This window comes from Lutzomyia longipalpis, chromosome 2 (assembly GCF_024334085.1).
Source record: "Lutzomyia longipalpis isolate SR_M1_2022 chromosome 2, ASM2433408v1".
In the NCBI taxonomy this organism is placed as follows: domain Eukaryota; kingdom Metazoa; phylum Arthropoda; class Insecta; order Diptera; family Psychodidae; genus Lutzomyia; species Lutzomyia longipalpis.
The window spans coordinates 3,704,057-3,730,782 of NC_074708.1; the positions used below are offsets into that span (position 1 = coordinate 3,704,057).

Here is a 26,726-nt window from a genome sequence, read left to right on the forward strand (position 1 = left end):
AAACTGGTAGATTTTTGAAAATCGGTCAAGCCATTTTTTTTTAACAGCCATTTTAGTAGACTGATGCAAAATATCATTTGTCAGTTTTTCACAAATTTTCACTTCAACCTCTTGTAAATCGACAGTTAGTGAACCGATTTTGACAAATAGAGTATCGTTGGAAAGGTAATTCAATTCTCTTTTCAAATCTAATAAATTTATGAAAATCGGTCAGGCTGTTCGATCTTGGTAGCCATTTTAGTGAACCTATGTGAATAATACATTTTCGAGTAATTCTCAGGCTGTGATTGATCGATTTTAACATGCTCAGATTTATGTGGTAGCTATAAATATGTTTCAAATTGTAGACTATGGAGCTATCTATGTATATAAATCTGATTTTGTTCAAATCGGTCAACCACACCAATAGATATACTCAAAAATGTAGTAGTAATTCACTGTAGGTTTACTAAAATTACTGCCAATATCAAACCACCTGACCGATTTTGATAAATTTATCGGATTTGGAAAGAGAATTAAATTACCTTTCCAATGATAGTCCATTTGTCAAAATCGGTTCACTAACAGTCGATTTACAAGAGGTTGAATTGAAAATTAGTGAAAAAACTAATAAAAATTTAATTTCGCATAGTTCATCAAAATGCCTGTCAAAAATTAACGGCTTAACCGATCTTTGAAGATCTACCAGTTTTGGAAAGGTGATAAATTTACCTTTTTAAAACTCGCCCATTTATAAAAATCGGTTGACCATAGCCGAAAATATAGCCCTTTGAAATATTCTTTTAAAAATACAGAATTTTTGTTCATTCAGAAACTTTTCGCGGGTAATAAACAAACTTAAATCGTTAAAAGTATTGAAGGAGACAATTTTTTTTTCATTATCGTCATGAACATTGGTGAATGAACTCCTTTAACGCAATGTTTTTTCCATTGAAATTGAAAATGAAAGTAAAACTTTTACGTCAACCTGAAAAATTTCTTTTAATTTATTATTCTACTTTTTTTTTAATCCAGAGATAGCTCAAACGTCATCGAAACGTGTTGATTAAGACAAATTAAATTGTCTTAAAAGAAAACTCTTCATTTCTTCTCCTCAAACATCAATTTATTGTTATTTTTCTGTTTTTTTTTATAATATAATATATTTTGTTTTGTAAATAATATCGTAGAAGAGTCACAATAACTGTCAATATTTTAAAATTAAATTATTTCTCATGTTATATATGTAGGTAATAAATATTTCTTTTTTTTAGGTCCTCATAAAATTTATTAAATCTTCTTCTTTTGTAAAAAGGTGACCAAAAAATATTATGTGTGTGAAAAAGATTGTCGTGTGAATATTTTTCTTAATAGCTTTTCGTTGTGAAATGATTTTCCTTTTTATTTGTGTGAAAATCAAATATTAAAGACTTTTTGGGGATTTTTTTTTTCATATAAAAAAGAGGAAAATTAAACAGAAAATCAGTCATTTTAAGAATGGTTTGTATAGAGTGTCAAAAGTTTAAATGCATTAAGAAAATTTAGAAACTTACAAACATCAACAACTTTTTTTTTGTAATAAACGCGTTTTCTTTTTATTTTGTAAGCTTTCAGGCGGCTTAATTGGCAAGAGCAAGAATTCTTTTTTTTTCTAAATATTAAATGGGTCTGATTCTATTGAAAATATTTTCTTTTATAGCACAAAATGTGTCTAAAATTACTAAACTTTTAGAACAATCAAATCTTTGAATTCTTCTTCACAGAATACCAGAAAAAGCTTCAGAAATTGCAAGAAAAAAATATTTCCAAGTAGAATTTACCCAAAAATTTAGTTTTTTTTTTAAACAGCAGCACCAAATTCTTTTAATTTTTTTAATTCCTTCCCATGAAACTTTTGGTATATTTTTTTTCCAATTAATAATTTAATTTTTCTTTATATAAATATCCCTTTTCACTAACCAATTATCCTTTATTTATTTTTTGTCAATCATTCCTCATCAAGGCACTTTTATTAAGCCCATCAATTTGCAAGAAAATAATCAATTTATTAATGCTAACTATATTTTTTTTTAATTTTGCCGCATAATCCAATTAATTTATCCCATTTTTTTGCTTTAATTTATTAAGTAAAATAAAAGTCACAAAAGTTACAAAAAAAACTAACAAGAAGGAACATGTGAATTTTATTGAAACTTTCATGGGGTTGAAGAAACTTGAAAGCTTTGCCGACATTCAGAGCTTTTTCTTTCTTTCTTCCGAAACCAATTTTCTCATAACTTTTCTCTAAAATTTTTAAAGAAATAAATTCTTTTTTTTTTTAAGAAAGAAAAAGCTCAAAATCACCCCAAGTTTCTTCCCCATGAAAAGCTCAATTCTTGTGAAAATAACTTTCACTCGCGTGAAAGAAAAATGAAATGGAACTCACGTTGATTCCGTGCTGTTTCTCCTTTCTCTGTGCCTCGGTTGTCCCGTATCCTCTGGCTTAACTCCCCCATTGGGCACTGTGGCCACGATGGGAGTCTTCCTCCCTTCGGCTTGCTTCAGACGTTCCTGCTCAATTATAATCTCTCGCGTGAGGTACTCCTCGCGTTTAATGCGTTCCCGCAGATGTCGTGGCTCATCGGGCACTGCCCATGCAACAAGCATCTGCACAGCCCCAACAACATTCTGGAAAACCACAAGGAAGGCCAATCGTGCTGCCAGGATGTGCCAATAGATGAGGGGGCGCTTGTACGGGCGACCATCCCACGGGGGATTCCGGTATTCCTGATACCTGCACATTGTAACGTTGGCAAAGTTTGTCTGAAGTGGAGCTGTGCCCTCTTGGAAGTCGCTCGTGTTGAAGTAAGCCAGTGTATGATTGAGGTAGCCAACGTCTGTCTTATCCGGATTAACGGATGCCATGTAAACCAGGCGTGGGATGAAATTTGACGAGAAGGCAATTATGAAAGCCTGAAGAAACGGTTTTAATTTAAATTTAAATTCCAATTTGAATTTTTTCCAAGAAAACCCTTTAACTTACACTGGAAACAACGGCAATCCTCACGAGAATATGCATTATATTGTACCACACCCCAATGTCCTTAACCCTCTTCGGGACAGGTCGTCTGTAGAATTTGAGGAACTTCTTTGCATCCAAACGCATCTCAAAAACATTGTTAATGAGCGCAAAAAGGGGCGCAAGTGGAAAGGCAACCACGAAGATTGTAATGAATCCATACTGAATTATCATTTCCAAATAATCATCAAAGAGTCCTCGACTACTCCACGCCAGGAGTTTGTAATCCTCCGTCCACTGACTGCAGCAAATGAGTTTGTCTCCATCCTCCTCCTCAGTTGTCTGGACAAATTTATTCCTTATTGTATTGTAGGTTTTAATGAGGAATGGCACAGCCATCTCTAAGGCAGCATTGAGGGCTTGCTTTCCCACCATTATAATCACCAGCTGTATGCACAGCTCCATGAGGCACCCCCCAGGGCTGCACTCCTCTTGGCGCAACTTAAAAATCCTATTATACTTTGCCGGATACCCCACGAACTTCCCCTTGAGGAAGGCAATGTAGAAAATGGATGAGTAGTAGTTGACAAACTGAAACAGGTAGATTTTCAGCGTCAAACTCTCATCGTACTCCGTCTGCGTGCGTCTGTACTCCAGATTCGTAAGGAAAACCGCTAAATAGTCATAGACGTAGTTCATGGCAGTGATTACGATCAAGTTTAGCAGTGCCGCCGTCACGGGTGTCACCATGATCTTGTACGACATTGAATCTGTATTCCCATAGAGATTTCTCGTTGTTGTCGTCGACATCCGGTAGATGATCACCCCAAACACCGCGGCAACGGCTAAAAATATCTATTCAAAAGACATTCAAATTACCCACCGAACCCAACAACACCTCCACAACACACCGAGAGAGACTCACAAAGAGGAAGATCACGGAAAAGCTGACGAGGTACATGGGGAATTTTTTCTTCCAGAACGGCACTGATGGCTCCAATGTCTGGGTCACCACGTTGAATTTTTTCTTTTTTGTGCTCTGCAGTCTGGCCAGGTACTGTGGCCGTGCATGTTCTGCCTGATGACAGAATCCCGTGAGACCCCATCTGTGGATTATTTTGGCTGAATACCTCTTCCAGAATTCCAGATAAACCACAGCTAATGGGGAAAATATATTCTTTTTAAAAATATTAAAATCTCTTAATTTACAGCAGAGCTCGATTGAACTGAAGGAAATTTTTTATGGAACATTTCAGGGGTGTTTAATTGAATAAGAATTATTCGGATAATTCGTAAAAAGGAAGCAAAATATTCAGCAAATAAACATCTTTTAGGTTTTATTCATAAAAACATACAGACTATGGAGCAAAAAGTACTAAATCAAGCTTTAAAAAGCTCAAAAAAGGGTTAAATTCAAGTCTAAAAAATACTATATTCAAAGTTGGAAAGTACTAAATTCAAGTGGAAAAATTATTCAAATTTTAAAAGCTCATAAATTAATCATAAAAAGCACAAATTGATGAGAAAAAGCTCAGAAAAGTACTTAAATTCAAGCCAAAAAAATACCAAATTTAAGAAGAAAAAAGAAGCAAAAATTTAAAGTGTTAAAAACTGAATTAAGTTTGGTTCTTTTTTATGCTTAAATTTCTTTTCTAAGCTTTTTCTCCTCAATTTGAGCTTTTTTATGAATAATTTATGACCTTTTAAAATTCGAATAATTTTTCCACTTGAATTTAGTACTTTCCTGTCTTGAATTTAGTATTTTTCGGCTTAAATTTAGTCCTTATTCAGCTTGATTTAGTACTTTTAGCTCCATATAATCTGATTCGAAAAAAAAAGTTATTCGGCAATTATTGAATTGAGCAAGAATTATTTTTTAACTAAAAATTGAGGATAAATACTAATAATTTTTGGATAATCTCCTATTATTCCGGGACATTTCTTTATATTTTCCGGGACCTTAATTAAGGGATATTTGGGAATAATTTCTTATATTTTATATTTTTTTTATAAATAAATCACATTTCGCATCATTTTAATTTTTAAATCACACAAAAAACAAACAATCCTTTTGAAAATGTCTAACGCTTCTTGCGATCATTTCTTTTAATTTAAGAGCTTCAATTTGAGTTTGATTCAATCAAAATCTGTCAAGCTTATTCACTAAACGGCTTGATCGATTTTCAAACATCAGCTATTGAATATTTAAAAAAAACATAATTTCAAACGTTAGAATTGCTCATTGCCAAATTATGTGCAATTTTAACGTTTTTCGTAGTTTTTATCGTTTGAATTTTTTTTTTTAAATATTTAACATTACTTTTTACCATTTAAAAATATTTTTATTATTTGACGTAACTTTTCAAAAGTTTAACGTTTTCCTTCTAACGTTAACAACTCCATGGAAAAAAATTAAAGAAGTAAAGGAAATCATTTCAATTGCACCCCCCTGTGGAAGATTTATTAAGTATTTCACGCGCGCTATTTTAAACACTCCCCGCAAATTATTCATATTGTCAGCTTTGATGAAAAGGCGTGTGGGGGTGGTGAGAGACAACAAGCACGCGACAGGCGTGTCTGCGCGGGAGAATCCAATAAGGTCGTCTCGTGCTGGTCATTAATCTCTAGGAAAGCTCTATGGCAATCCTCTAATAAAATCCGCGGAAAAATTTTTCTAATAAGAAAAAGGATTACTCACCCCAGATGGACATAAAGCAGGCAAAGAAGACGGTGACGTTGTTGTCAATTAAATGAGCAAACCGGGAGTAAATGCACGTCTCCGAGAGGTACCAATAGTCACATTTGGCATCACATTGAGGGCACATAATAATACTCTTGCCCGCCTGGCAGATATCCTCGCTGATTTGATTGGAGAAGAGCGTTGCGAGTCCATAGAGGAAGCACAGGAGACCCACAATTGCAGCTGGGATCAGCATGTGCGTGTAGAAGCCCAACCAGGCAAAGTAGAGGGCGATACGTGCCCCAAAGTAATCCCGAATGTGATCAAGTGGTTGATGCCTTATCCACTGCTTCACCGATGCCCATTCATTCATGAGCAGAAAGCGCTGACTCTCAGGCGTTTTGAGATCCCCATCGTGTAGGGGGTAGGCATTTGTGTACACCCCGTCCGAGAGGAGCTTCTCAATGCCCACACTTGCATCGCTATCATGCCCAAAACGCTGTCGCTCCAGGATAAAATGCACCACAGCAATTCTCACGTCTGTCGTGAAGAAATCCGGTCGATCTGTATCAAAGAGGTAGCTCTTTTCACGTGAAAATTCCGCCCTTAGCTCTTTATTCCGCTCCGGAAAGAGCGCTGGGTCGAGCTTAACAAATTCAAAGGGCTTCCCGAAGAAGGATTTCATTTCATCCAGCAAGTGAAATTCATCCTGAATAATGTCCTCAGAGCCCTCAATCCTCTTTATGGGCATTCGCATTTTTAGAATCTCACAGAAACGACACAAAACCTCTCGGGGCGCGTGAATCTTCACAAAATGTATCCTTTGGTTCTTCTCCACCTCCAATTCCAATCCCTCACTCATGAGATTCCTCTCGAAGGCCTCCCTCTTCTCCGCATTGCCTGGATCGGGATCATCCCCTTGGTAGGACAGGACAAAATCCACCGTACGTTCACCATCTTGAAAACGCCTCCAGGTCTTTAAAAAAATATATTTTAAAAATTTATTTAAGCAAAAGAAATTAATTCAGAGAATTCTGCATCAGAACTACCACCAAGATTTACACTACTTTAACTCCACAGTAGAAGAAAAGAACCTACAAAAGACCTAGGAGAGCACACGACCAGATCTTCTTCCTTCGACATTCTCCCTCTTCAACTAAAATTTAATTGCATTTTGTGTGCCTTCAATGCTTTCAAGAAAGTTATAATTTCTTATCTCCGGTAATTTCTTCAAGTGCTTTCCCCAATATGTTCTGATAGATTCCCACAAAAAAAATAAAATAGATAAGATGTTGCGACTTTCTAGCATTTGTTTGGAACCTTTTGTTGTCGGTCTTTCAAATTATTTTATTTCTTAGAATGAGAAATATTTATTTTTAATAAATGGAGTTAAAATGACCCAAATCTGCCTTCAAATATTTCCACGAGACTTCTTGTTATTTATAGAAAATTATGTATCGCTCCTAAATGACATAGAGAAGGAAATTCCTAAATATATATTCACCTAAAGCTCAAACTGTACCCAAACAGCCGCAACATTCATCGTGAACATTCATGCTTTTGATTAGAAATAATAAAATTACTTTTACAACAAACTATGAATCATTTTTTTCCATCGAGATAAATAAAAGATTAAAAAGAAAATATTTAATAAATAAAGAAAAAATTGGAATTAAAGTAATGTAAATCAATTTAAAGAAAATTAAAAAGATACAAAAACTAAAGAAAAGCTTCAATAAACACAATTTTCTTCTAAAGCTCACAACATTATCTTTTCTACAATAAAACTTTTTCTCAAAATGATTTATTCAGCTGATAATTTTCACTTCAATGCACATTTGCGTTATTAATAGCGAGAATATTCTGTATGTATATATTTCTAAGATTAGTCAGTGACATATTCTATAAACAATATATTACTTACAATATTGAGCTAGACTAACATCAGAATTTTAGCATTTTGAGAAGCAAAAGCTCAAGAATTGAGATTAAAAAAAAAAACATTTTCAATTCAAAAGTTGTTAATCAATTCGCAGAAAAATGATAAAATATTTACTTTGAAGGAAATAAGTTGAATAAATAGTGAAAAGGAGAAGAGATTCAGATTTTTTTTGTTAAGTCAAAATTGTTATTTTTTCTTAAAGAACAAACCAAATACTTGCGGTGTATTTTGTGGTTAATTAAATTGCATTGTTTTGTAAGCTTATGTGTTGTGTTTGCTTGTTTAATATTAACCCTTGGAATGCGGAGCGGGGTCGTTGAACGACCCCAGAGCTATATTTCGTGCTATAACTCAATAAATATAAAAGATAGCGTTCCCATCTTTTGGAAATAAGTTCCTTGGTTATCTGAGGAGGTTGTGTAAAAATTTCAGCTCAATCCGACCACCACAAGAAAAGTTATTAAGGAAAATGTAGAAGAAGGGAATTCAAAAATTGGTGTAACGGTCATTCTGCGGAAAATTTCTTAGAGCATAAACAACATAAAACATATTTAGAAGCATGTAAATGTGCAAAACAATAAAGAATATTCGAGAAATATTGCCATTTATCACGTTGCGGGAAGTGAGGGGAATGTGGGGAAATAGTGAAAAAAAATTACAGTTGGGGTTAACTTTCTTGGCAAATTTCTCAAGAAGAAATTGTGAAAAATTAGTGAAAAATGTTTTTCCCTAATATCTTCTTCTACGTGTTTCCGGGTGGCGAATTTGTGATGCAAGGGGCAAGAGGACTATATAAGGAATCTATAGGCACTAACCCGACAACTCCAGGTTGTATAATTTGGGAGAAAATTGGCCTTCTTTTTGGGGTCGTTCAACGACCCCACCTTCGCATTCTACGTAACCTCCAAGGCCTCCGCATTCCAAAGGTTAATAAATTTTCAGGGAACGTCGGCGGAGTTGTTATCAATGAGAAATAGCGATATATAAAATAAGATGAATGAGTATTTAAGTAAGATAATTTACTTAAATGAGTCACGAGAACTTTTGAAAATAAAAATGCTTTGTTAAATAAATATAAAAATTTTGAAAGAACATTTTTTTTAAAGGGAGAGAATTTTCTCAATTTCTCAAATACGGTTTTGGGAATAATCCAAGTTGGAGCTTTAACCATCTAACCTATACGGGCCTTTTAATTACAATTTCAAAGGAATGAAAAGTAATAATTTATTTAAAAAATAATTATTCCTTATCATCCTCTTAAAATGAAATTAAGAGTCTCGTAGGTTAGACGGTTAAAGCTCCAAATTGGTTTATTCTCAAAAACCGAAAGAAGCAAGATTGGTTCTTGACTGGGTAGAAAATTTATCTATTTTTTCCCAGGCCTAGAGCTTTTATATCGCTTTCCAATCTTCTGTACAAAATCTAATGAGGTTTAATTTAAATCGTTACAAAAGCCGTTTATTCGATTCTGTACGGGAAAATCTCTCATTTGAGAAAAAATTCCGAAAATCAAGAATAAAAAAAAGAAAAGAAATTTTCCATTTCCCACTAAAACAAGCTGAGAAAATCCTGTAGTACAAATAGCTCAAATATGCAAACAATTACATCACTATTGCCTATTTCTTATATCTTGTAATACATAAAGCATACAAAAATATTTTGTCGAAATTCAGTGTTATAGCATCTGTAAATAAGAATTTGTAAAAATGTTTCATTCATTAAAAGATAAACGTAATAGTAACGTAATTATTCGCTTTTTTAAGCTAATTTGTGCAGGATTTTTCTAGCTAAACCCAGGATAAAAAATTGAAATTCTCTTTGACTCATTTTTGCATTCGATTCTTTACAAATGATACATATTTCGATTTATTCCTTTATTTCTTTGAATCAAAATTTAGACTATATAGAAATGAATAAACTGCTTTCAGGAATTCTTTAGTTAAAGATCATTTTTTTTTATTTATCCACTTTCTCATGAAGGTAAATCTAGGATTTCTGCATTAGAACGTGCACCAATTTTCTTTGAACAATAAATTTCGCTTTAGGTGTTTGCTAAATGAGGTAATTTTATTTTATTAGCCGAATATATAAAGGTGATAAGAACCTCGCAAATTACTGCAAATTAAACCTTTTTACAGTCTATATAAAATTGTGATTATTCTACGCGTAAAAAAGCCCAAAAAGCTGCATTTATCGAAAGCTCTAATCTCTGTTCTTTTCTCATCCTCGTGAGGCTGAGAAAATATAAACTTTACTGCAGCAGTCGCATATTGATCTCATCTCTAAACACATAAACCACACCGAAATTGTTAACATAACACTATCAGTTTTATTTATATTAAAATAGACCAAACAGAATAATCAAGTTGAAAAGTCAGAGAGGGATTTTTTTCATTCAAGCTCTGACTGAGAGAATTCCCGTGACTCCATAAAGTGTTCATAATCAAATTTCTCCGCATGAGATTCAATCTTTTTTTTAACACTCTGTGAGATGAGATACTTCAATGGAATATTAGTCAGATTACACTTTAAAGTCATCGTCAGTGAAACCCTGAGTTGGATTTTTTTTCTTGAGAAGAAATTAGCACTTTCTGACTTTACAGAGTCACATCTCATCGAGAGATTCTTTTGTAATTTTGCTGATGGAATTCCACGTGGAAATCTGAGAATTTTCATCTTCTCCCTGTCTCTCCGTGATTTTACAGCTCATATGCCGGGAGAATGCGTCATCACTCTGTCTTGATTTTATAATTATAAACCCAAAATGCCGGTGCCTCGAGGAAATCATTCGCATAGAAAAACCTTCCATATGGAGCGGAAGTTGGAAAATGCGAATAAACACAAAAGGAAAATCTTCACTAAAACACTAAATTTATCAAAATTATATCAAAGAGAATTTTATGGGGGGAAAAATTCACGTACAAATTCATATTCTTCTCCTTTACTTTTGCCACCGAATGAGATGAATTTTGCCAAAGAGACACCCATACGGCTGAAATTCCCTCCCAAAATCACATTACTTCCTATCCCACACAAGCTCCGAACGCAACTGAGCTATTTGTGCGCATTTTTAGTCTTAATCGCGCAGAGGAAACTCCTTCGCAAAGAACACGAAAAAGCAGCTGATCGTGCCAATTGACAAATCTGTGCAAATTGTTGCTCTTTCGCGGGAAAATTCTCTTACACTCTGGAACCATTTTTTTTCATCCGAAACGGAAGTAAAGTGGTAATTATCAATTAATACTTAAGATTGTTATTTTTCTTTTAATCTTTCTGCGTCTTTTGTTCCCTCCCAAAAGATCTTTGGTATTCCCCAGAAAATCACAAAGTCCATCTTGAGTAAACTATGTAGCATAATACATACAAACGGAATTAATAAAGTTTGTTGTATTCGTCATTTCCGATTTTTAAGCAATATTGTGCGTGTTGGACAAGGGAGAAAAAATTCACAAAATTAATCGCCCTTGAGATTATCACGGAGAAGAAGAAAAAAAGCCCGAAAAACCCACAAAGAGCGCGCTCTCTTGAAGCAAAAGCATTGCTCTTTCACTAAGGCCACCATACACTACACAGGCCACAATTCACGGGCTCAACGACACAAAACTTTTGTGGATTTTTAAAAGTAAAATTAAAAAAAAAAACTCACACAATTCCCACGCGAACTGGGTAATTTCTCCAAGAAGATTCGCATTCCCTTATTGAGAGAGAAAGAAATGGGAGAAAAATGCCAAAAAAGTCAGCAAAAAGCAAGAGCTTTCATCACAAATATAAGCTCATAGTGTTGCAAATGTGAATGCCAGTAGGAAACTAAACGTGAGCTTTGCAATAAAGAAGCAAGAAAAGCCAGGTTGGCATTATATTCTTAATAATGCTGGTCTGTTGTTAATACAACGCGGCTCTCAAGTGATTCACCTGAATGATTATCGCATTGCAAGTGTGAGACTCTTCACAAGAAGTCATCTCACTACTTGCTTACGTTAATAAATATTCAATGAAAAAAAAATCATTTAAATGTCTTCGGGTTGCGTGAGCGTCTTCTTAGGCAAATTATTCTTTTTCTTGCAAGTAAGAAAAAATATTCTTAATGAAAATGAAATCATTTTCAATACACAAATACAGGGGATATGCTGTAAACAAGATTATTTGCATTGAACTTTATACGACAAGGAAACGAATATCAAATTTCAAATAAAATGTGATAAAGAAAATTGTTGGAGATAGAAGAAATTCTAAGAGATTTTCTCCTATAAAATCTTAATGTTCTGATCAGTATTTGATAAATAATTATTTGTGCATTACTCGTCATTTGACAAATATTTCAGAAATATTCTGAATGTGGGCGGATGTAAAGAAGTTTATCCGTTTTTGTACGGAAAATGTACACAATTTAGAAAATAATCATAACACGCGAAATCTTGTAAAAAAAAAATTAAGAATTCATTAAAGAAACTTCATATTTTCTATTAGAATCAGGTTAGAAAGAAAATCAATAAAGATTTGTCTAAAAAATTCAAAAAGTGACGTCACTATTGTATTTTTTTGTCATTTTTAATGCATGAAGCGTAAAATTAAATTGTAGAATGAATGCATCGTTGAAGCAATATTAGCATGAATATTTATGTATTAAAAATGCAAAAAATAAACAAAATAGTGACGTCATTGTTTGTATTTTTGGACAAATCTTAACCTGATCATTCCAGTAAATGTCAGTGGAAAATGGAAATTAAGGCCATTCCTTATTCACTTTGATTCTCTTTAAGATATTGCTCATCCGGATTAATTTTTCGAATGAATGTTTAATTCATATAAAAGTGAATAAACTCCTTTATTTATTCTCATAAATTGTTGTCTGTTTAAATATTTCAAGAAAAAAACTGGCAAAAAAAATAAATCGAAAAAATCGAATAAAAACCTTTTCAAAGCATAAAGTCCACCACCATAAAGCAAAGAAATTAAGAGAAAAATTCTGATTCTTAACAAATCTACGTTTAAAATAAAAATCTAATTTGCTTTACTTGATTGATTTTTTTTGCTAATTAATATAAATAAATTGCTAAATTGCGAATTACTTTTTCTTTAAAATAAACGACGTTGTGTTAAAAATAATTAAAACTGAACGAGATTTTTTTTAGCTTTGGAAAGAAGAAAAATTATTTAGCGCCCAGTATTAACCCTTATTTGCCCCTAGTATGGTCGTTTGCATAGCTTTTCTTTCCACAAAAATTAAACAATTTCGATTAAAGGAAATAATCAAAAGTTCTTAATAAAAATTTCTAAAACTTTGGCTAAAAAATAATTTTTCTTTCCATTTTTGAGGTAAGATTGGGCATATCAGGGTTAATTAAATATTATTATGTAACGTACATATGTTTAAAATATTTAAAATTTAAAAAAATCTTTATATCTGACGAGGTAAAAAAATTAATTCGTTTCTTCTCATTAAAAAAAAAAACATAAAAAGTCTGTCTTGAAAGTTTTATCATTTCCTCTTTTTATGTAGGAATATTTCTGATTAAAAAAAATAATTCAAGAACATCCCTAAATTGTGAGTTAAGCCGTATAGTTGAGCCCATGAATCACACTGGCAGTTTGGGGCTCCTTTAAAGCTGTTAAGTATAATACAAAATAGATATCAAAATACAAATCGCTCTAATAAAAATTCCACAACAATCCCTCTGGCCTAAATTAATTATTCTAATTGGAAGCCCACACCCAGGAAGCACCACAGCAGTGGGAAAATATAGCAGAAAAAAGGGGGTTGGAGGGTGGAAAATTTTGCATTAATAGAGTCAATAATGTTGCTGAGAGAGCCACCACAAGGGCAGGGCTGGTTGTGCGTTATATGTTGCCCTGCTTGGCTATGTGGCATGAAGAGCAAAGGGAGGGAGGATTATTAGATTGTATGACAGAGCAGTCCCAGGCACCACAGAGCACGGGTTGTGTGTTAGGGGGGTGGAGGAAGTTTTTGTGCGCGAATCTGTCCAAATTAGCCAGCCAGCAATTTGTGGGCAGAGTGAGAAAATCATTCGTTTACCCTAGCTTTCCACTGCGAATAAGTTATCGTCTGTTTTTGTTTAATAAGGAGTGCAGAAACCTCATCATTTTTCTCCGATGCCTCACGGTACTTGGTCACGTTGTTCCCTTTGGCCACAACGGGAGGAATGTTGATTGGCGTTGGTGTTGCTGCATCCACATCATCCTCTTCCTCAAGAGCACCATTCTCCTCGTACAGATCCTCAGCTGAATGGTAGATTGTCTGCCGGGAGAGTGTGAGGGAGCGCCTATTGATGGCCTCTGAAGCCACTGAGATGGTATCCAGGTAAATGCTGTCACGGTCATCCATGTCGTCGAGACCCTGCTCCAGACTCCCCTCGTACGGATCAATCACATTCACTGCAAAAGAGACACCCACAGCCGATTAATTTGCTGGAGATCTTCCTTGAAATCCCTTTTCCAGGATTGATTAGCTTCAAAGCCACACGGAAACACGACAATGAAAGGCAAGAAGATTGTGCAGCACAGAGACACAGCGAGTGAGGGAGTGCATTCGCGGGGATGTTGTGCACAGAGAAGCCACAAAGTCTCTCACCTCTTCTGTACATCTTCACAAGTCAATCCTACACGCCAATTCGGTACAATATTCCCTCTCAAAGGGAAATTCCTTTAATTTCTTTCTTTTTCTCTCTCTCTACACAGGGTGTGCCAGCAAGGATTAGAGGAACCACACAGAATGATGCCACGCATCCACCCACAGATAGGAGAATTCCCACAACACACAGAGAGATACAGACGAGACTCCTCTGTCAAAGACACCGGCGTTGCCACTCTGTGATTTCGAGCTCGTAAATCTCTGCTGAACTGATAAGTGATAATAGCATTCACTTGCCCATGCTGTCCTCGCCACCGACACAGACGCACCTCACAGCTATCGTACACTGTGCGGTAGCACGACGTCCCTAATCTCGCGGGCACACAAGTTCACGGAATTGAGTGATAAGAAAATGATAAGGTCTCGCTGGGTAGTTGGGGAGCCGCACTACAGGAGGTGTTAGTGATGTGGAAAAGATTCTCTCCTGGATTGCAGCCACGACTAAGGGCCCCAAACGCACCTGTTTATCGGCGTTTTTCCTTCCCGGATTAGCCTGCCTGATGATGAGTTCTTGACAACTCTGCCCGAGATGACGTCATCTCTGCAAATGTACCTCAAACGATCAGTGTTGTGCGATCATTCTTTACATTTTTATGATTTTTACATTCATTTTGGTTTTTTTTCTTTTTTTTTTGTAATTTTTAATTTTATTCTAATTGGAAAAATAAATTAACAAAATAATTTCAAGGATATTAAGTGAATAAGTTAAGGAGCAAAAAATATACAGAAATTGATTTTTTTACACACCGTGTAATCAATGCAGTAAAAAAATCTTACCCGGCCGGTCTATACTGTATAAAATTTTTATATGATTAGATTAATAAGTGAAAGGTTTTTTATTCTACAATATCCTTTAAAAAGAAGACTAATTAGCTTTTAACTGTGCTGTGGAATTAATTTAAAATTTATTACGCTAGTTTTGCACAAGGCGATTGTATTTTTTTTGATTTTTCTCCGTTCTTTTGCGTTCTGTGAGTCTTATAACAATACTCCTGTATCCCGGTCGGGAACAAGTTCAGTTCAGAAAATGATTTTCTGGTTTCTTACGCTTTTTCTTTGCATTACGTACAGCCTTTAAAAAAATTTAGTAAGTAATAAAATACCTGCTCAAAATGTACCAGCCGGGTAAGCCGCTAATTTTTAATAGAAAACAGCATACAATGTACATACATTATGGAGTAAAAAGGTAGAATTTTTTTATCCGCAACAGTTTAGCTGATTCAGGTAGGAAAATATTCAAAAACAGTTGCAAGACAATTTTTTACACTATATAAAAATACACGTGGTCAAGGGTGTAATAAATTATTTTATTACACCATAGTATAGATTAACAATTCTCTGTCTTTTTTTTTCTCTACTTTTTATTGTAATCTAAATATATTTTCTTACATTGTAATATATATTCTTTACACTGTAATTTACCCAACTCTCTTCCAAATGTAGAAAATATAGATGGCGCTTTGGAATTAGCGCCAAAAAAACGGCGCGAGAATATTCCTTCCGCATGGAGACTCATAAAAATTGGGAAATGATTAACTTGTGCAATAATTTAGCTATTAAAAATAATTTCTGGGATAATAAAATCAACATTTTCAGGAGCATTAAAAAATGTTAATCTTCTACAACACAGATCAAGGAGAAAAATTGAAAAATAGAATAATTCTAAGTTCTCTTCCAGACATTCTTGAATTAATATTCAATTCTCATCATTCAATTGATTCAATGAATAAATTCTGCTCAAGTTCTGAGAAATGAGCTTGACCCAGTTGAGATCATTTTGGAGTGAAAATGAAATTATTTTGTATGAATAATGCAAATTTTGTCGCCGCCGCCGCAAAAGGAAAAGTGAAAGAAAGCAAAAGCTGAAGATGATTTTTTGAATGTTCCAAATTTGCCAACTTCCGCTCATCGCGGTCAATGTCGCCCAAAACTCGTGCAGATCTTCTTGGTCTGCCACGGTGAGAGTTTGTGTTGTTTGGTCAAATTTTTGCAGTTAAAAAAAATGAAGATCCTGACGCTGATTTTTGGCTCCTTAGCTGTTGCTTCTGGGATTGGTAAGTCTTAGAGCAAAGCTGATTAACTTCTTAGGTACAGAATCTCTTTTTTTTCCCCTGAAGAACTTTCCAATGATCTTTGGGATGAATTCCGTGATCGAGAGATTTTTTTCTACACCCTCAAATCCAATGGAACGTCGGATGTTTCCCTGGCCAGGGCTCGTCGTCCTGCTGAGAAGAATTGCATCTGCACAACAACCCAGTGCGATTGCTGTGCTGGTTTGAAGCTCCCACGACTTAAAGTTAATCGTCAAATCTGCACAAAGATGAACTACAACCGTCATACATCCCTCCTACGGATGGGGGTGATCATGAATGGGAAGGAAGTAGCCCAGAGGACTATTTATGGTGAAGAAAAAAATCTTTTTGATTGAATTTTTCAAGCAACTTGAAGTTTGTACACTTTTCTACCCAGAACGGATTGATATGCTCCCGGAAAGTGCCGTAAGTAGCTGAAAGTTGTACATTCATCCTGCCCAATGCGTCAGGAATTTTCTAAGGGATCTTAGGAATATCCCTTTCAACACCCGGCTGATCCTTGATTTCATCTTTGAGCCCAAATCTCTCCATTTGGGAAGTCCCCTTTGGAATTGCGTGAAGCGTTTTTATAGCCTTAGATTTTGTCTTGAAGATGACGTCAAGGATCAGCCTGGTGTTGAAAAGGAAGTTCTTAAGATCCCTTAGAAACTTCCTGATGCATTGGGCAGGATGAATGTTCAACTTCCAGCTACTTTTAGCACTTTCCGGGAGCATATCAATTCGTTCTGGGAAGAAAAGTGTACAAAGTTCAAGTAGATATTTTTTCTTCTCTAACAAAGATTTTTTCCAGTTCGTCAATCGGATGGAGCAGGAGGTGGACAAGGTGAGGAAGGAGCTAATCCCGAACCATTCTGCCTCCCCGTTCCAATTCCCTTCTTCAACTTTGAGCTCTGCGTGAAGCTCTTTGATCTCTCAACACCTGGCCCTAATCTCCACATGTGCATGGATTGGTTGGCCAGGATTGCCTCAGTTCCCATCATTGTGCTCCACTTTGACTGCATGCAGATGGGATTGGATGGGGTGCACTTCATGAAACCCGGGGAGTCTATTGATATGCCCAGTGGAGGAGCTGGTGGGACAACTGGAGGAGCTCCTGGTGGCCCTGTTGATCCAACAAACCAAATCATTGAACCCGGTTCACCTGTAACCCCCGCAACACCATCCCCACCTGCTCCAGCACCCCTCCCACCCGACACTGGCATTATCACCTCACCCAGTGGCCCCAATCTCCCCCAAATTGGCGGGGATGGAAGTGATTTTGATCCTGTGGATGACATTAAAAAGAAACCAATCTACTACTAAAAAAAAACATTTTTTTCTTTTAATTTATTTTTAATCAGACTCAGAAAAAAGGGATTTATCACAAAGAAATCTGGAGGTGGAGACGCTCTAGCTAGAAAAACTCCCCGTGAACACTGAGACGCTGCAGGTAGCTCTGAGCACGACACGTGAGGAGGCTGTAGCTGTCGCTGTTGAGAGAAAAATTCCCAGCTGCTTGGTAGTAAGGTCCCCGGCGGATTTTCTCCAGTAGAGTCTGTGCATCAAACTTTGGTCTTGCTGGTTGTGTTGATTTCAGAATTGACTGAACAAATTCCGCCAGGAGGGAATTATTCTCCGCCTGTGTATCCACAAAAGACTTCAAATCTGCCGGATCTGTCGGGAGTTCCGATGTATTTTGCGTTATGCTCGCGTTATCGTCATCGAATGAGACAAAAGACCCCGAAGCTTCTCCTGTGATTTCCTCCTCTTGCGCAGAATCTTTAGCAGTGGTGTCATCCGGAGGACTCTCTGTGACTTCTTGAGGTTTCTCTTCCGTCGGCAGGATAATACTGTCATCGGGTTTTTCCTCCATTGTTGCATTAACCACCTCACTCTTCTCCACTTCCTGCTGCTGCTGATTCCGCGTCTCCTTGAGAATGTTGAGAATTTCAAAGACAATATTCTTCCTCGCTTCCTGCGGGTCTGTCTTGGCTGTTTCCACCTCTATTGTGAAGTTCTCCACGGGCTTCTCGGGCATCGTCTCATTTTCAATGCTAAACTTGAACACATCCCCCCGGAAGTCAATTGTCTTGTACCCAGCCAGGAGATCTTGACGTGGAATGTCGTAGCAACATCTCAAGGCAGCCGGATCAATGGGATGAGCTTCAGTGTTGAAAATATAGCCACCAGCTTCAATGACACACTCCCCATTTGGGGTGTTTATCACCACGCCTGATCTTCCGTCGTTATTGAGGAAATTCTCAGGATCAAAGAGCAAATAGAGGTACTTTGTGGTTTCCGCGAGAAAGAAGGATTCCATTCGATCTTCCTTTCTGTGATCACGAACATTTTTTATCTACAAAAATTATCTTTTTAGGGATTTTTCTGAGGGTGGAGAATTTCAAGAGGGGGAGGAGGGGAACCTACCGTGGCGTATCCACAGGAAGTTTTAGCACTATGCTGAATACTCCGTAGCATATCCTCTCCCACTTGAAGGAGAAAAGGATCTCCAGTTGCACGATAGAGATACATAACGGATTCAATTAGTTCAGGGCGTAGGGGATAATTTTCCCGGTTCGCACCTGCTTCGGCATTGGGAATGTTGTAGAATTCCGGAAGGAAGCCATATTGTCTGCCCCGGAATGAAATTCAAAGATTGAAACTCCCACAAAATGAAAGGATTTTCATGGCCAGGGGCTATATTCTCTTAGCAGGAGAATATCATGCCGGTGATAAATTCCTGTGAAACTTTTCACAATCTCGTTTTCACGGAATTTCGAATTTGTATTCTGTTGCGGGGAGTGAAAAGTAGATGACAATTTTTGTGTAGAGCTTTTTCGAAGATGTCAAAACCAAAGCTCTCTTATGAATTATTGGGTGATTTGCACTAATTATCGTCTCAAATCATCCTAAAACTCAAAAATAATAAGAATAAATAGTTTTGTAGTGTTTTGTATCAGTTTAAGTGCAAATAAAATGGACATTATTATTCACAGCAGATTGCGAGAAGGGGAAAAAAGTAAACATAACCACAAATGATATTTTGGCATGAATTTGTCATGGCGGGAATTTTAAAATTTGAATTCTATGGTATAATCCAATAATTAAATGTGTTAATTATTATGTTATTTCAATTTTCTCCATCTCAAATAGCACTAGAACCTATCTCCACGATGGAGCAATGCTATTTTAATGGGTTTTAGAATATTTCATTACATTTTATAAGATTTTTTATACTTTTCCCAGCAAAAAGTTGAGGAGAAAAACATAACCTCAAACCATGAGCGTGATAATATCGCTGGGATATTTTCATCTCTTACAGAATACGATTTCGTTGAAAGCTTTCATGAATTTATCACGGGATAATTCTCCTGCTTTAGGAGGCTTTAGCACTTTAAAAGAAATGTGAAAATCGGGAAAATCTTGCGGGAGTTTATCACGGATGCATTATTTTTATTAGATGATCACGTTTACGTGAAGTTTTTCTCACTTTTTCCCCGCAAAAAGCTTTCGGGAGTTTATCACGAGAGTTTTTCACTTTTAGAGAATACAGCCCCAGGAGGGGAATTACAGAGATTCCCGGATAACTGATTAATTTTGTGAAATTTAGTTGATTGAACTTACCTCCAAACTCCCACGTAGTTGTGGAGGGTCTTCATGGCGGCATTGATGTCCCCAATGAGACTGAGAACTCCCGGCCAGTAAGCCTCGAGGGATTGGAAGACAGGAAGTGTAACCTGCCCCTTGTTCATGCTTACCCAAATATACCAATCATCCCTCTTGAGGAATTTCTCAACAGACTCTCGTCCTGCATTGAACATCTTCATGAGTTCCGGACGATTGAGCATTATTGCCCCCTTGACGAGGTACTCATAGTAGGAATCCACCCCGGCTCCAATTCCCGCATCCTGGGCTGTCCATCGCCCCGTCTGGACGTCAATGTGATTCCCAAAGAGACCAATTGGCGATTTGTGGGACTGCAGAGCGTAGAGGGCATTCAGGGCAACTTCCTCGTAGATCGGATCCCCCGTAAGGCGACTCAGCGCTCCAAATTCCACAATAAACGTCCCAACGCCCGCAGTGCACGTCACACTTGTTTCTCCAGGTGGAATCCCATGCTTCAAGTTCACCGTGCCATATGGCATTCCTGTTTTCGTATCAAATGCCGGCAGAAGGCGCTTAGCCACGTCCTCAGCTAGCCTCAACAGTGGCCCATTGCACGGCCATCCCGGCTCCAGTTTAACACCCGCTCGTCGGGAGAGTAAATGAGCACTAAGGAGGCCCCCAACAATACGAATATTTGTCTCAAAGACACTCACATTGATGTCTGAGTCGAAATTGGAGTTATTCACGAGGATGTCAACAACTCGCTGAAATTCCGTATTGTTCCCCATTACAGCCAATGTGTCCAGGGCATCGATCAGGGTGAGGGAGTAGCTACCCCATGTGTCAACCCCATCACAAGACAGTGGTCTCAATTCGTCAAAATTACTAGCATGCTGAAGGTAACCATCGTAGGCATGTTGAAACATACTCCTGACTTCCTCACTGAAATTAATTTCATGTTTTAGCGGATTTACAGGGATGTTGCCATGAAGATCTTCCTACCGTAGATTCCTCATGTCTTCCTTTGTGTATTCCCGGAGAGCATTGCACGGGAGAGTTGTTGCAAATACGAAAAAAAGCCATATTTTTGGGAGCAAAAACATTTCTCATTGATTTTTGACGGATTAACATAACCTAACTGTAGTTTAACGGTTTTCTTCTGTTTAAAAATTAACCCTTTGCCGCCTGCTAGATTGAATAAATCTGAGAAATTCATTTCAGCTCTTTACTTTGCAATTCTATCGTTTTCTTGATAAAGAAACAAATGATTTTACTCAAAAGAATTTGTTAAAATGGTTGAAATTCATTTTTATTTGTAGATTTTTTATTGTTCCGTTAAGATTGAGGTTAGGAATTTCCAAAGCTCAACATAACCTCACAAATTCCTGCCACGGATCAGTGCCCGTTTCTTGTGTTTTATTATTTTGTGCAAAAAAAAAGCCAAAACTATGGAGAAATTGGAGAAGAAGGAAGTTTCTCAAGCTATAATTGTGGCGAATAACTTCACGGACAATTTCGCACCATTCACGGACACAACTCCCGTGGTAAGCAGCTGGAAGATCTTTTGTTGGCATTGTGGGTGTTTCACCACTTTCACCTGCAATTTCTTCCCCCTGTAGGCACTTCTTCCCATTGTGAATGTTCCCTTCCTGGACTATGCCATTGAATTCCTGAATTTTAGTCGAATTGAGGAAACCTTCATTGTGGTCAGCAGTGGGGTGGATCAAGTGAGGAGTCACATTGAGTAAGTTTCCGTGGGCAGGAAGTTTGTCCGGGAGGAAGAATAAACTAAATAAGAGGCTGGTTTTTGCAGGAAAAGACTGAAGGAGTACTACATCTGGTCCGTGAAGATGACAATCACAGTAATTGGATCCGAGGGGAGTCATTCAATTGGGGACGTGCTGCGTGATATTGAAGCCAAGGGCCTCATCCGGGGGCACTTTATTCTCATGACCGGAGACACCGTCTCCAATGCCAATTTAATCCCCCTGCTGGAGAGGCACAAGCAAATTGCCAAATACGACAAGGGTGCCTGCATGACTGTCATGTACATGGAACTCCCGCCCTGCATGCGTACCGGAGATGAAGTCACCGTGGCTGTGGATCGCCTCAATAGTCGCTTGCTGACGCATCAGCGGCAAAATCCCCTTAATCGCGAAAGGAATTTCACCTTTGACCTGGAATACTTCAAACTCCCAAGTTCCGCGGAGATTCGGCATGACTACGCTGATCCACAGATTGCCATTTGCTCCCCAATGGTTCTCACCCTGTTTGCGGACAACTTTGACTTTGAGACCCGCGATGACTTCATCCGGGGGCTGCTGATTAACGAAGAAATCCTCGACAGTCGCATCTATGTGGCTGAACTGCCGGCCGGGGAGTACGCCATGAAGGTCAGCAATTGGCAAAAGTATAAAATTGTCAGCAATGACATCATCCACCGCTGGACGCATCCCCTATCCCCGGATATGGGAATCGGCCGCATGAAGCTGCAGTATCACATCTCGAAGAATTTGGTGTACAAAAATAAGAGCGTTCAACTGGCCAGGAGTAGTGTTCTCAAGGAAAGTCTCGTCATTCACGAAGACAGCTCCGTTGGGGACAATTCCTGGCTATCACAGTGTGTTGTGGGCAGACGCTGTCGAATTGGGAGGAACTGCAAAATCTCCAATTCCTTCATCTTCGACGACGTGGTGATTGAGGACAACGTTCAGTTGGATCACTGCATCATTGGGCAGGGAGTGGTTATCAAAGGAAACACAACAGTGTCCGGAGGATCAGTTTGTGGTGATCGTGTAATCATCCCTGACAGCTCAACAATTGACAAACTCACCATTCAAGCTGACCCTCCGGAATTCTCTGCACCTGCCCAAAAACTAGGCAATTCCGCCTACATTGTCGTGGAGGAAGAAGATGACGAAGCTGGAGACTCAGAAGATGAGGAAAAAGACACCGCACAGACGAGAATTAAACGAATGATTGTGGATGATTGTGCCGATGTGGAGAGTGATGTGAGCTTAAGTAGTGACGAGGAGGAATCTCATCGTGCATCACCAGTTCCGGAAGATGCCAATATCTTCCTATCGGAAGTTATTGATTCCCTTAAGAGGGGCTTTGAGGAGAAATCTAATCCGGAATTTCTTGTTCTTGAAATTAATTCATCCCGCTATGCCTACAATATGTCCCTGTCTGAGGTGAATTTCTACGTTGTTCAGGCAATCTTTCACCTGTCACCCCTCACAGATGCCACAACAAACGTCCTGGCGGCTCTCAAGCAAATCTACAACCATTTGGGACCTGTGCTGAAGAACTACATCAAAGGAGAAGCAGCCATGGAGGATTGTCTCAAAGCAATTCAGGTAAATGGAGAAGAATCTCCATAGAAGTAAATTCTTAACAAATAGAGAATCTTCCTTGTTGCAGGATGTGTGCCAGGAGAAGGATAACATCAAGCCAAGAGTGTCACAAATTGTCCATTTCTTTTATTCTGTGGATCTCGTGAGTGAGGAAGCGGTGGTGGCGTGGTATGAGAACCTCGATGACGATGCTAAATGGCTCAGGGATGGCCTCAAGAAACTCATTGTATGGTTCCAGGAAGCAAGTAGCGATGAGAGTAGCGAATAAGATTGAGAAAAAAATTTTAATCATCCTGTGTGTCCACTAAAATTTTTCTAAACACGACCTTCCTATACTATTCGAATGGATTTTCCACTGGCTCTTCTAAAAATGTTCTAAATCAGACAAATCCTAACCCAAAGTGGGCAACAAGTTTTTGTAGGAGTATTTTTCTCCTTCCGGAGGCGTCAATATATTGGATGCGGGTTTAACACTGGAGGATCGAGGTTTCTAACCTCAAAACTTTGACCTTGATTTTTTCTTAAAAGAAAATGTTTTACCAGGTTTTCTTTCGACGATTAATGGAGCTTCCCTATCGAATCCCTGACGAATTAGCCACTTTGGCCAGCAAAATCCTCCAGGGTTAAAAGAAACGAATCTTTTCCCAAAGCTTTCGGCTTTACCACGCCTTCCTCAGTGGTAAGATTGTCAATTATTTGAACCCTTGTCCACAATCTCCTTTGCTTCTCTTGGCATTTTACATCGGCAGGGAATTTTCACTAGAATTTTCTCAATTTTTCCTTTCTTTTTCTTCTCTGAGGAGCGAACGCACAGTAAACAATCAAAAAGTAACATCCAAACCTGTCTTTAAGACTTCCCGATTTTGTCGTAGGACAGAATATAAGAAAAAAACAAGAAATGTCCATGGAAAACATGGGACGAATCTATTGGATTGTCCATGGATACTCTTTATGGGGAAACACGTCATGGTGAGCAAGGAATATTCCGCAATAATGTAAGATGTCGTGAAATTCCAAAATTAGCACGCAAAGATCACGCTGTGAAGATGGTTTACGTGTCACGAGGTAAGAAGGAAGGATTAGCAATAGGAATTTATTGAAATATTAATTTTTGGGGCTTGTTTCAGATGGTTCCGTGCACCAGGGAAATGCTCCGTGGAGTTTGGAGCGACTGGTGGCACTCTTCTGGGGCATTTGCAATTTCATCTATGTCTTGTAAGTTCCCTGCAACCTTACCACTATTGCCAAATCTAATTTTTAATTTATTTCCAGCTTTCTAACAATGTTCAACATGGATCCAGATAATCCCAGAGGGGGATTCTCACGGGGTTCCTGGGGTGGAGGAGGAGGAAGTGGCGGTGGAGGGAAGTAAGTACATGAGCAAAAATCTTTATCTCTCCAAACAAAGCAAAAGATAACATTCTCTGTCTCCCTTTTCAGCCCCCCAAGACCACCAACGAGACGAATGGGTGGCTTCAAGACACTCTCAGATTGTTCCGTTCCCGGAGGTGGATGAGCACGGTAAAGTGCCTCCGAAGGGATTAACTTCCCAGCCGGAGGCACAGCTTGGGGATCTGCAGTGTGTTCCCCAGCTGGTTGCTTGAGCTTTCAATGCTCTCTGTGACGAGAAATCCATAAACCACGTGAAAATGGTGGGATTTTTCCGAAGTGGCACCTGTTGGGGATTCATCTGCAGATAAATACGCGCGGGAATGGGATTCAGCATCTCCTCGAATTTTTGTGAACAAGAAAAAATCAGTGAAGTAACTCTGGGAAAGATTCAGCAATGAATTCTTTTAATCAACCATTTAATTGTGCTTTATTAACATCCTAAATCCCTGAATTTAAGAGATTGTCCGGAGACATTTGTAGTGTTTACCGTGAACTGTTAATGGGTTTATTGGTGTGGCGGGAAGAACAAAGAAACTACGACGGTGATGGTGAAAAAATGATTAATTTTGTTCTTTTTCTCCATTTTAGTCAAATAAATAAATTTTATTGGAATAAAAAATGTTTCTTTTTGATAATTTTTTTTTTTTTTATTTTAAAGCTTTACGGCCCCAGCCTTTTCAAGCCACAAGGCCATTTGATAATTTTAATTGCAGAAATATTAAAAAATTTTAGTTTGAAAAATAAAAAGCAGAAAGTTTTTTTTTTTTTTATTTTTTTTTTTAAAGCTTTACGGCCCCAGCCTTTTCAAGCCACAAGGCCAAGCAGAAAGTTAAGAAAAAACTTGACAACTTCATTATTGGTTATGATTTTCTCAATCAACGAAGAAAATGTTAGAATTTCTTAGAGAAAATGAGTTAAACTAATAGTTTGGCTTTCATTCGTTGTGTAGAATTACTAAAGGGATTCTTTAGTGTGCTTTGTGCCGTGGAAATCATAATCCAGCAGCTTTTTTTAGGCATTCACAACATCGATCGTTAAGCTAGAAAGGACGCCATCTCATAAGACTTCCGGAACAGCCAGAAAGATCGTGATTTCCGTGATTTCTAATGATTTATTTAGGAGATTCCGCTGGGGAGAAGAAATTGGTAAGTGTCAAAGATTTATGTTGTTCTCCTGAAAAGTTCTAGAGCAGTTCTCAATGTCTTAATCGTTTTATTCATGAATTCTTGTCGTTGATCATCTTATGATCTTACGTACGTTGAAAAGTACAGTGGTTAACCTACAATACGAATCCTCGGATTAATAGTTTCAAAATTTAATTGATATTCGTCTCATTTAACCCATCTTTCTGAATTATTCGATTTACTTAGGATTAAGGAGTCGATTCTGTTAAAAATCTTTTCTTTTAGTATTCCTCAGTTATAAGATTTTTGGTATTTTCTGAAAAATTTTATAAGATTTTATCAGTTTGTTTGTTTTTCTTTAATCTTGCTTTTAAACGAAAATTACTTTTCCAGAACATTTAAAAGATTTTTCTAATTGTATCCGAGACCAACAAATTCTTTGTTTTTCTCCAAGAATAACAATAAAACGAGTCCAATTCTTATAAAACAATTTTTAAGATTTAATGAAAAAAAAAAGGATTTTTATGAGAATTAACTTTTATAAATCTGAAATATTTTCGTTCATTGCTCAAAATCTAACCAACCGATTTTGAATTTATTCAAATCCGTTTAATTATTTTTAAGTTAATCAAAAAATTAAGATTTTTAGTTGTAACCACAAAAAGGTGATCTATGCACCACCAACACTACAAAATTATCTCAAAAGATTCCTCATTCACTCATTTCCTTTATGAATGAACATCAACAAAATTAATTTATTTTTTATCTCATTCTTGGAGTATTTTCACGCACAAAACACTCAAGAACTTTTTTTTCCTTTTGACCAAAATGTAATTTAAAAATCTGATACCGATATCAAATACTCCTCAATAAAAAAAATCTCTTACCTTTCGTTTTTCTTTTCAATGATAGAAAACTTTCTTCTTCC

General features: G+C 37.2%; 5 protein-coding genes across 11 annotated transcripts; 3 read left to right on the plus strand and 2 right to left on the minus strand.

Moving 5' to 3' along the window:
- Positions 1 to 1,083: 1,083 nt before the first annotated feature.
- On the minus strand, positions 1,084 to 14,790 carry LOC129788668 (anoctamin-1). 7 transcript variants are annotated; one of them, XM_055824903.1, is made up of 7 exons: positions 14,709 to 14,779; positions 14,189 to 14,555; positions 13,634 to 13,992; positions 5,676 to 6,633; positions 3,903 to 4,135; positions 3,002 to 3,832; positions 1,084 to 2,931 (listed from the first exon to the last, which is right to left on the minus strand). In XM_055824903.1, the coding sequence occupies exons 2-7, from the start codon at positions 14,199 to 14,201 to the stop codon at positions 2,401 to 2,403; spliced, it is 2,925 nt and encodes a 974-aa protein (XP_055680878.1). In that variant the 5' UTR covers positions 14,202 to 14,555; positions 14,709 to 14,779; the 3' UTR covers positions 1,084 to 2,400. The 7 variants fall into 7 exon arrangements, with proteins under 7 accessions (XP_055680878.1, XP_055680880.1, XP_055680879.1 ...); XM_055824905.1 differs by lacking the exon at positions 14,189 to 14,555 and having other exon boundaries at positions 14,709 to 14,790; XM_055824904.1 differs by having other exon boundaries at positions 13,694 to 13,992; positions 14,189 to 14,782.
- On the plus strand, positions 14,698 to 17,650 carry LOC129788676 (uncharacterized). The gene is made up of 3 exons (XM_055824918.1): positions 14,698 to 16,302; positions 16,366 to 16,650; positions 17,132 to 17,650. The coding sequence occupies exons 1-3, from the start codon at positions 16,251 to 16,253 to the stop codon at positions 17,641 to 17,643; spliced, it is 849 nt and encodes a 282-aa protein (XP_055680893.1). The 5' UTR covers positions 14,698 to 16,250; the 3' UTR covers positions 17,644 to 17,650.
- Positions 17,651 to 17,652: 2 nt separating this feature from the next.
- LOC129788669 (ER degradation-enhancing alpha-mannosidase-like protein 2) lies at positions 17,653 to 21,079 on the minus strand. The gene is made up of 4 exons (XM_055824911.1): positions 20,929 to 21,079; positions 19,945 to 20,868; positions 18,748 to 18,952; positions 17,653 to 18,676 (listed from the first exon to the last, which is right to left on the minus strand). Exons 1-4 carry the CDS (start codon positions 21,027 to 21,029, stop codon positions 17,735 to 17,737), a joined length of 2,172 nt encoding a protein of 723 aa, XP_055680886.1. The 5' UTR covers positions 21,030 to 21,079; the 3' UTR covers positions 17,653 to 17,734.
- A 196-nt stretch (positions 21,080 to 21,275) lies between these two features.
- On the plus strand, positions 21,276 to 23,570 carry LOC129788670 (translation initiation factor eIF-2B subunit epsilon). The gene is made up of 4 exons (XM_055824912.1): positions 21,276 to 21,470; positions 21,546 to 21,670; positions 21,740 to 23,285; positions 23,350 to 23,570. The coding sequence occupies exons 1-4, from the start codon at positions 21,375 to 21,377 to the stop codon at positions 23,548 to 23,550; spliced, it is 1,968 nt and encodes a 655-aa protein (XP_055680887.1). The 5' UTR covers positions 21,276 to 21,374; the 3' UTR covers positions 23,551 to 23,570.
- A 304-nt stretch (positions 23,571 to 23,874) lies between these two features.
- On the plus strand, positions 23,875 to 25,293 carry LOC129788677 (selenoprotein K-like). The gene is made up of 4 exons (XM_055824919.1): positions 23,875 to 24,347; positions 24,410 to 24,497; positions 24,555 to 24,650; positions 24,723 to 25,293. The coding sequence occupies exons 1-4, from the start codon at positions 24,221 to 24,223 to the stop codon at positions 24,796 to 24,798; spliced, it is 387 nt and encodes a 128-aa protein (XP_055680894.1). The 5' UTR covers positions 23,875 to 24,220; the 3' UTR covers positions 24,799 to 25,293.
- Positions 25,294 to 26,726: the final 1,433 nt, after the last annotated feature.

Excerpts from the sequence above, each read along its gene's own strand:
- LOC129788670 (XM_055824912.1), top strand. The coding sequence starts at position 21,375 with ATGGAGAAATTGGAGAAGAAGGAAGTTTCTCAAGCTATAATTGTGGCG. Across the intron at positions 21,471-21,545 it reads TCACGGACACAACTCCCGTG|GCACTTCTTCCCATTGTGAA; the intron begins GTAAGCAGCTGG and ends TTCCCCCTGTAG. Across the intron at positions 21,671-21,739 it reads CAAGTGAGGAGTCACATTGA|GAAAAGACTGAAGGAGTACT; the intron begins GTAAGTTTCCGT and ends TGGTTTTTGCAG.
- LOC129788669 (XM_055824911.1), bottom strand. The coding sequence starts at position 21,029 with ATGTTTTTGCTCCCAAAAATATGGCTTTTTTTCGTATTTGCAACAACT. Across the intron at positions 20,869-20,928 it reads GAAGACATGAGGAATCTACG|TGAGGAAGTCAGGAGTATGT; the intron begins GTAGGAAGATCT and ends AATTAATTTCAG. Across the intron at positions 18,677-18,747 it reads CTTCCTGTGGATACGCCACG|ATAAAAAATGTTCGTGATCA; the intron begins GTAGGTTCCCCT and ends TAATTTTTGTAG.
- LOC129788668 (XM_055824903.1), bottom strand. Across the intron at positions 6,634-13,633 it reads ATTCGCAGTGGAAAGCTAGG|ACCTGGAGGCGTTTTCAAGA; the intron begins GTAAACGAATGA and ends ATTTTTTTAAAG. Across the intron at positions 2,932-3,001 it reads GGATTGCCGTTGTTTCCAGT|GCTTTCATAATTGCCTTCTC; the intron begins GTAAGTTAAAGG and ends CCGTTTCTTCAG.
- LOC129788677 (XM_055824919.1), top strand. The coding sequence starts at position 24,221 with ATGGATACTCTTTATGGGGAAACACGTCATGGTGAGCAAGGAATATTC. Across the intron at positions 24,348-24,409 it reads GATGGTTTACGTGTCACGAG|ATGGTTCCGTGCACCAGGGA; the intron begins GTAAGAAGGAAG and ends GGCTTGTTTCAG. Across the intron at positions 24,651-24,722 it reads GGAAGTGGCGGTGGAGGGAA|CCCCCCAAGACCACCAACGA; the intron begins GTAAGTACATGA and ends CTCCCTTTTCAG.
- LOC129788676 (XM_055824918.1), top strand. The coding sequence starts at position 16,251 with ATGAAGATCCTGACGCTGATTTTTGGCTCCTTAGCTGTTGCTTCTGGG. Across the intron at positions 16,303-16,365 it reads AGCTGTTGCTTCTGGGATTG|AACTTTCCAATGATCTTTGG; the intron begins GTAAGTCTTAGA and ends TTTCCCCTGAAG. Across the intron at positions 16,651-17,131 it reads AGCCCAGAGGACTATTTATG|TTCGTCAATCGGATGGAGCA; the intron begins GTGAAGAAAAAA and ends GATTTTTTCCAG.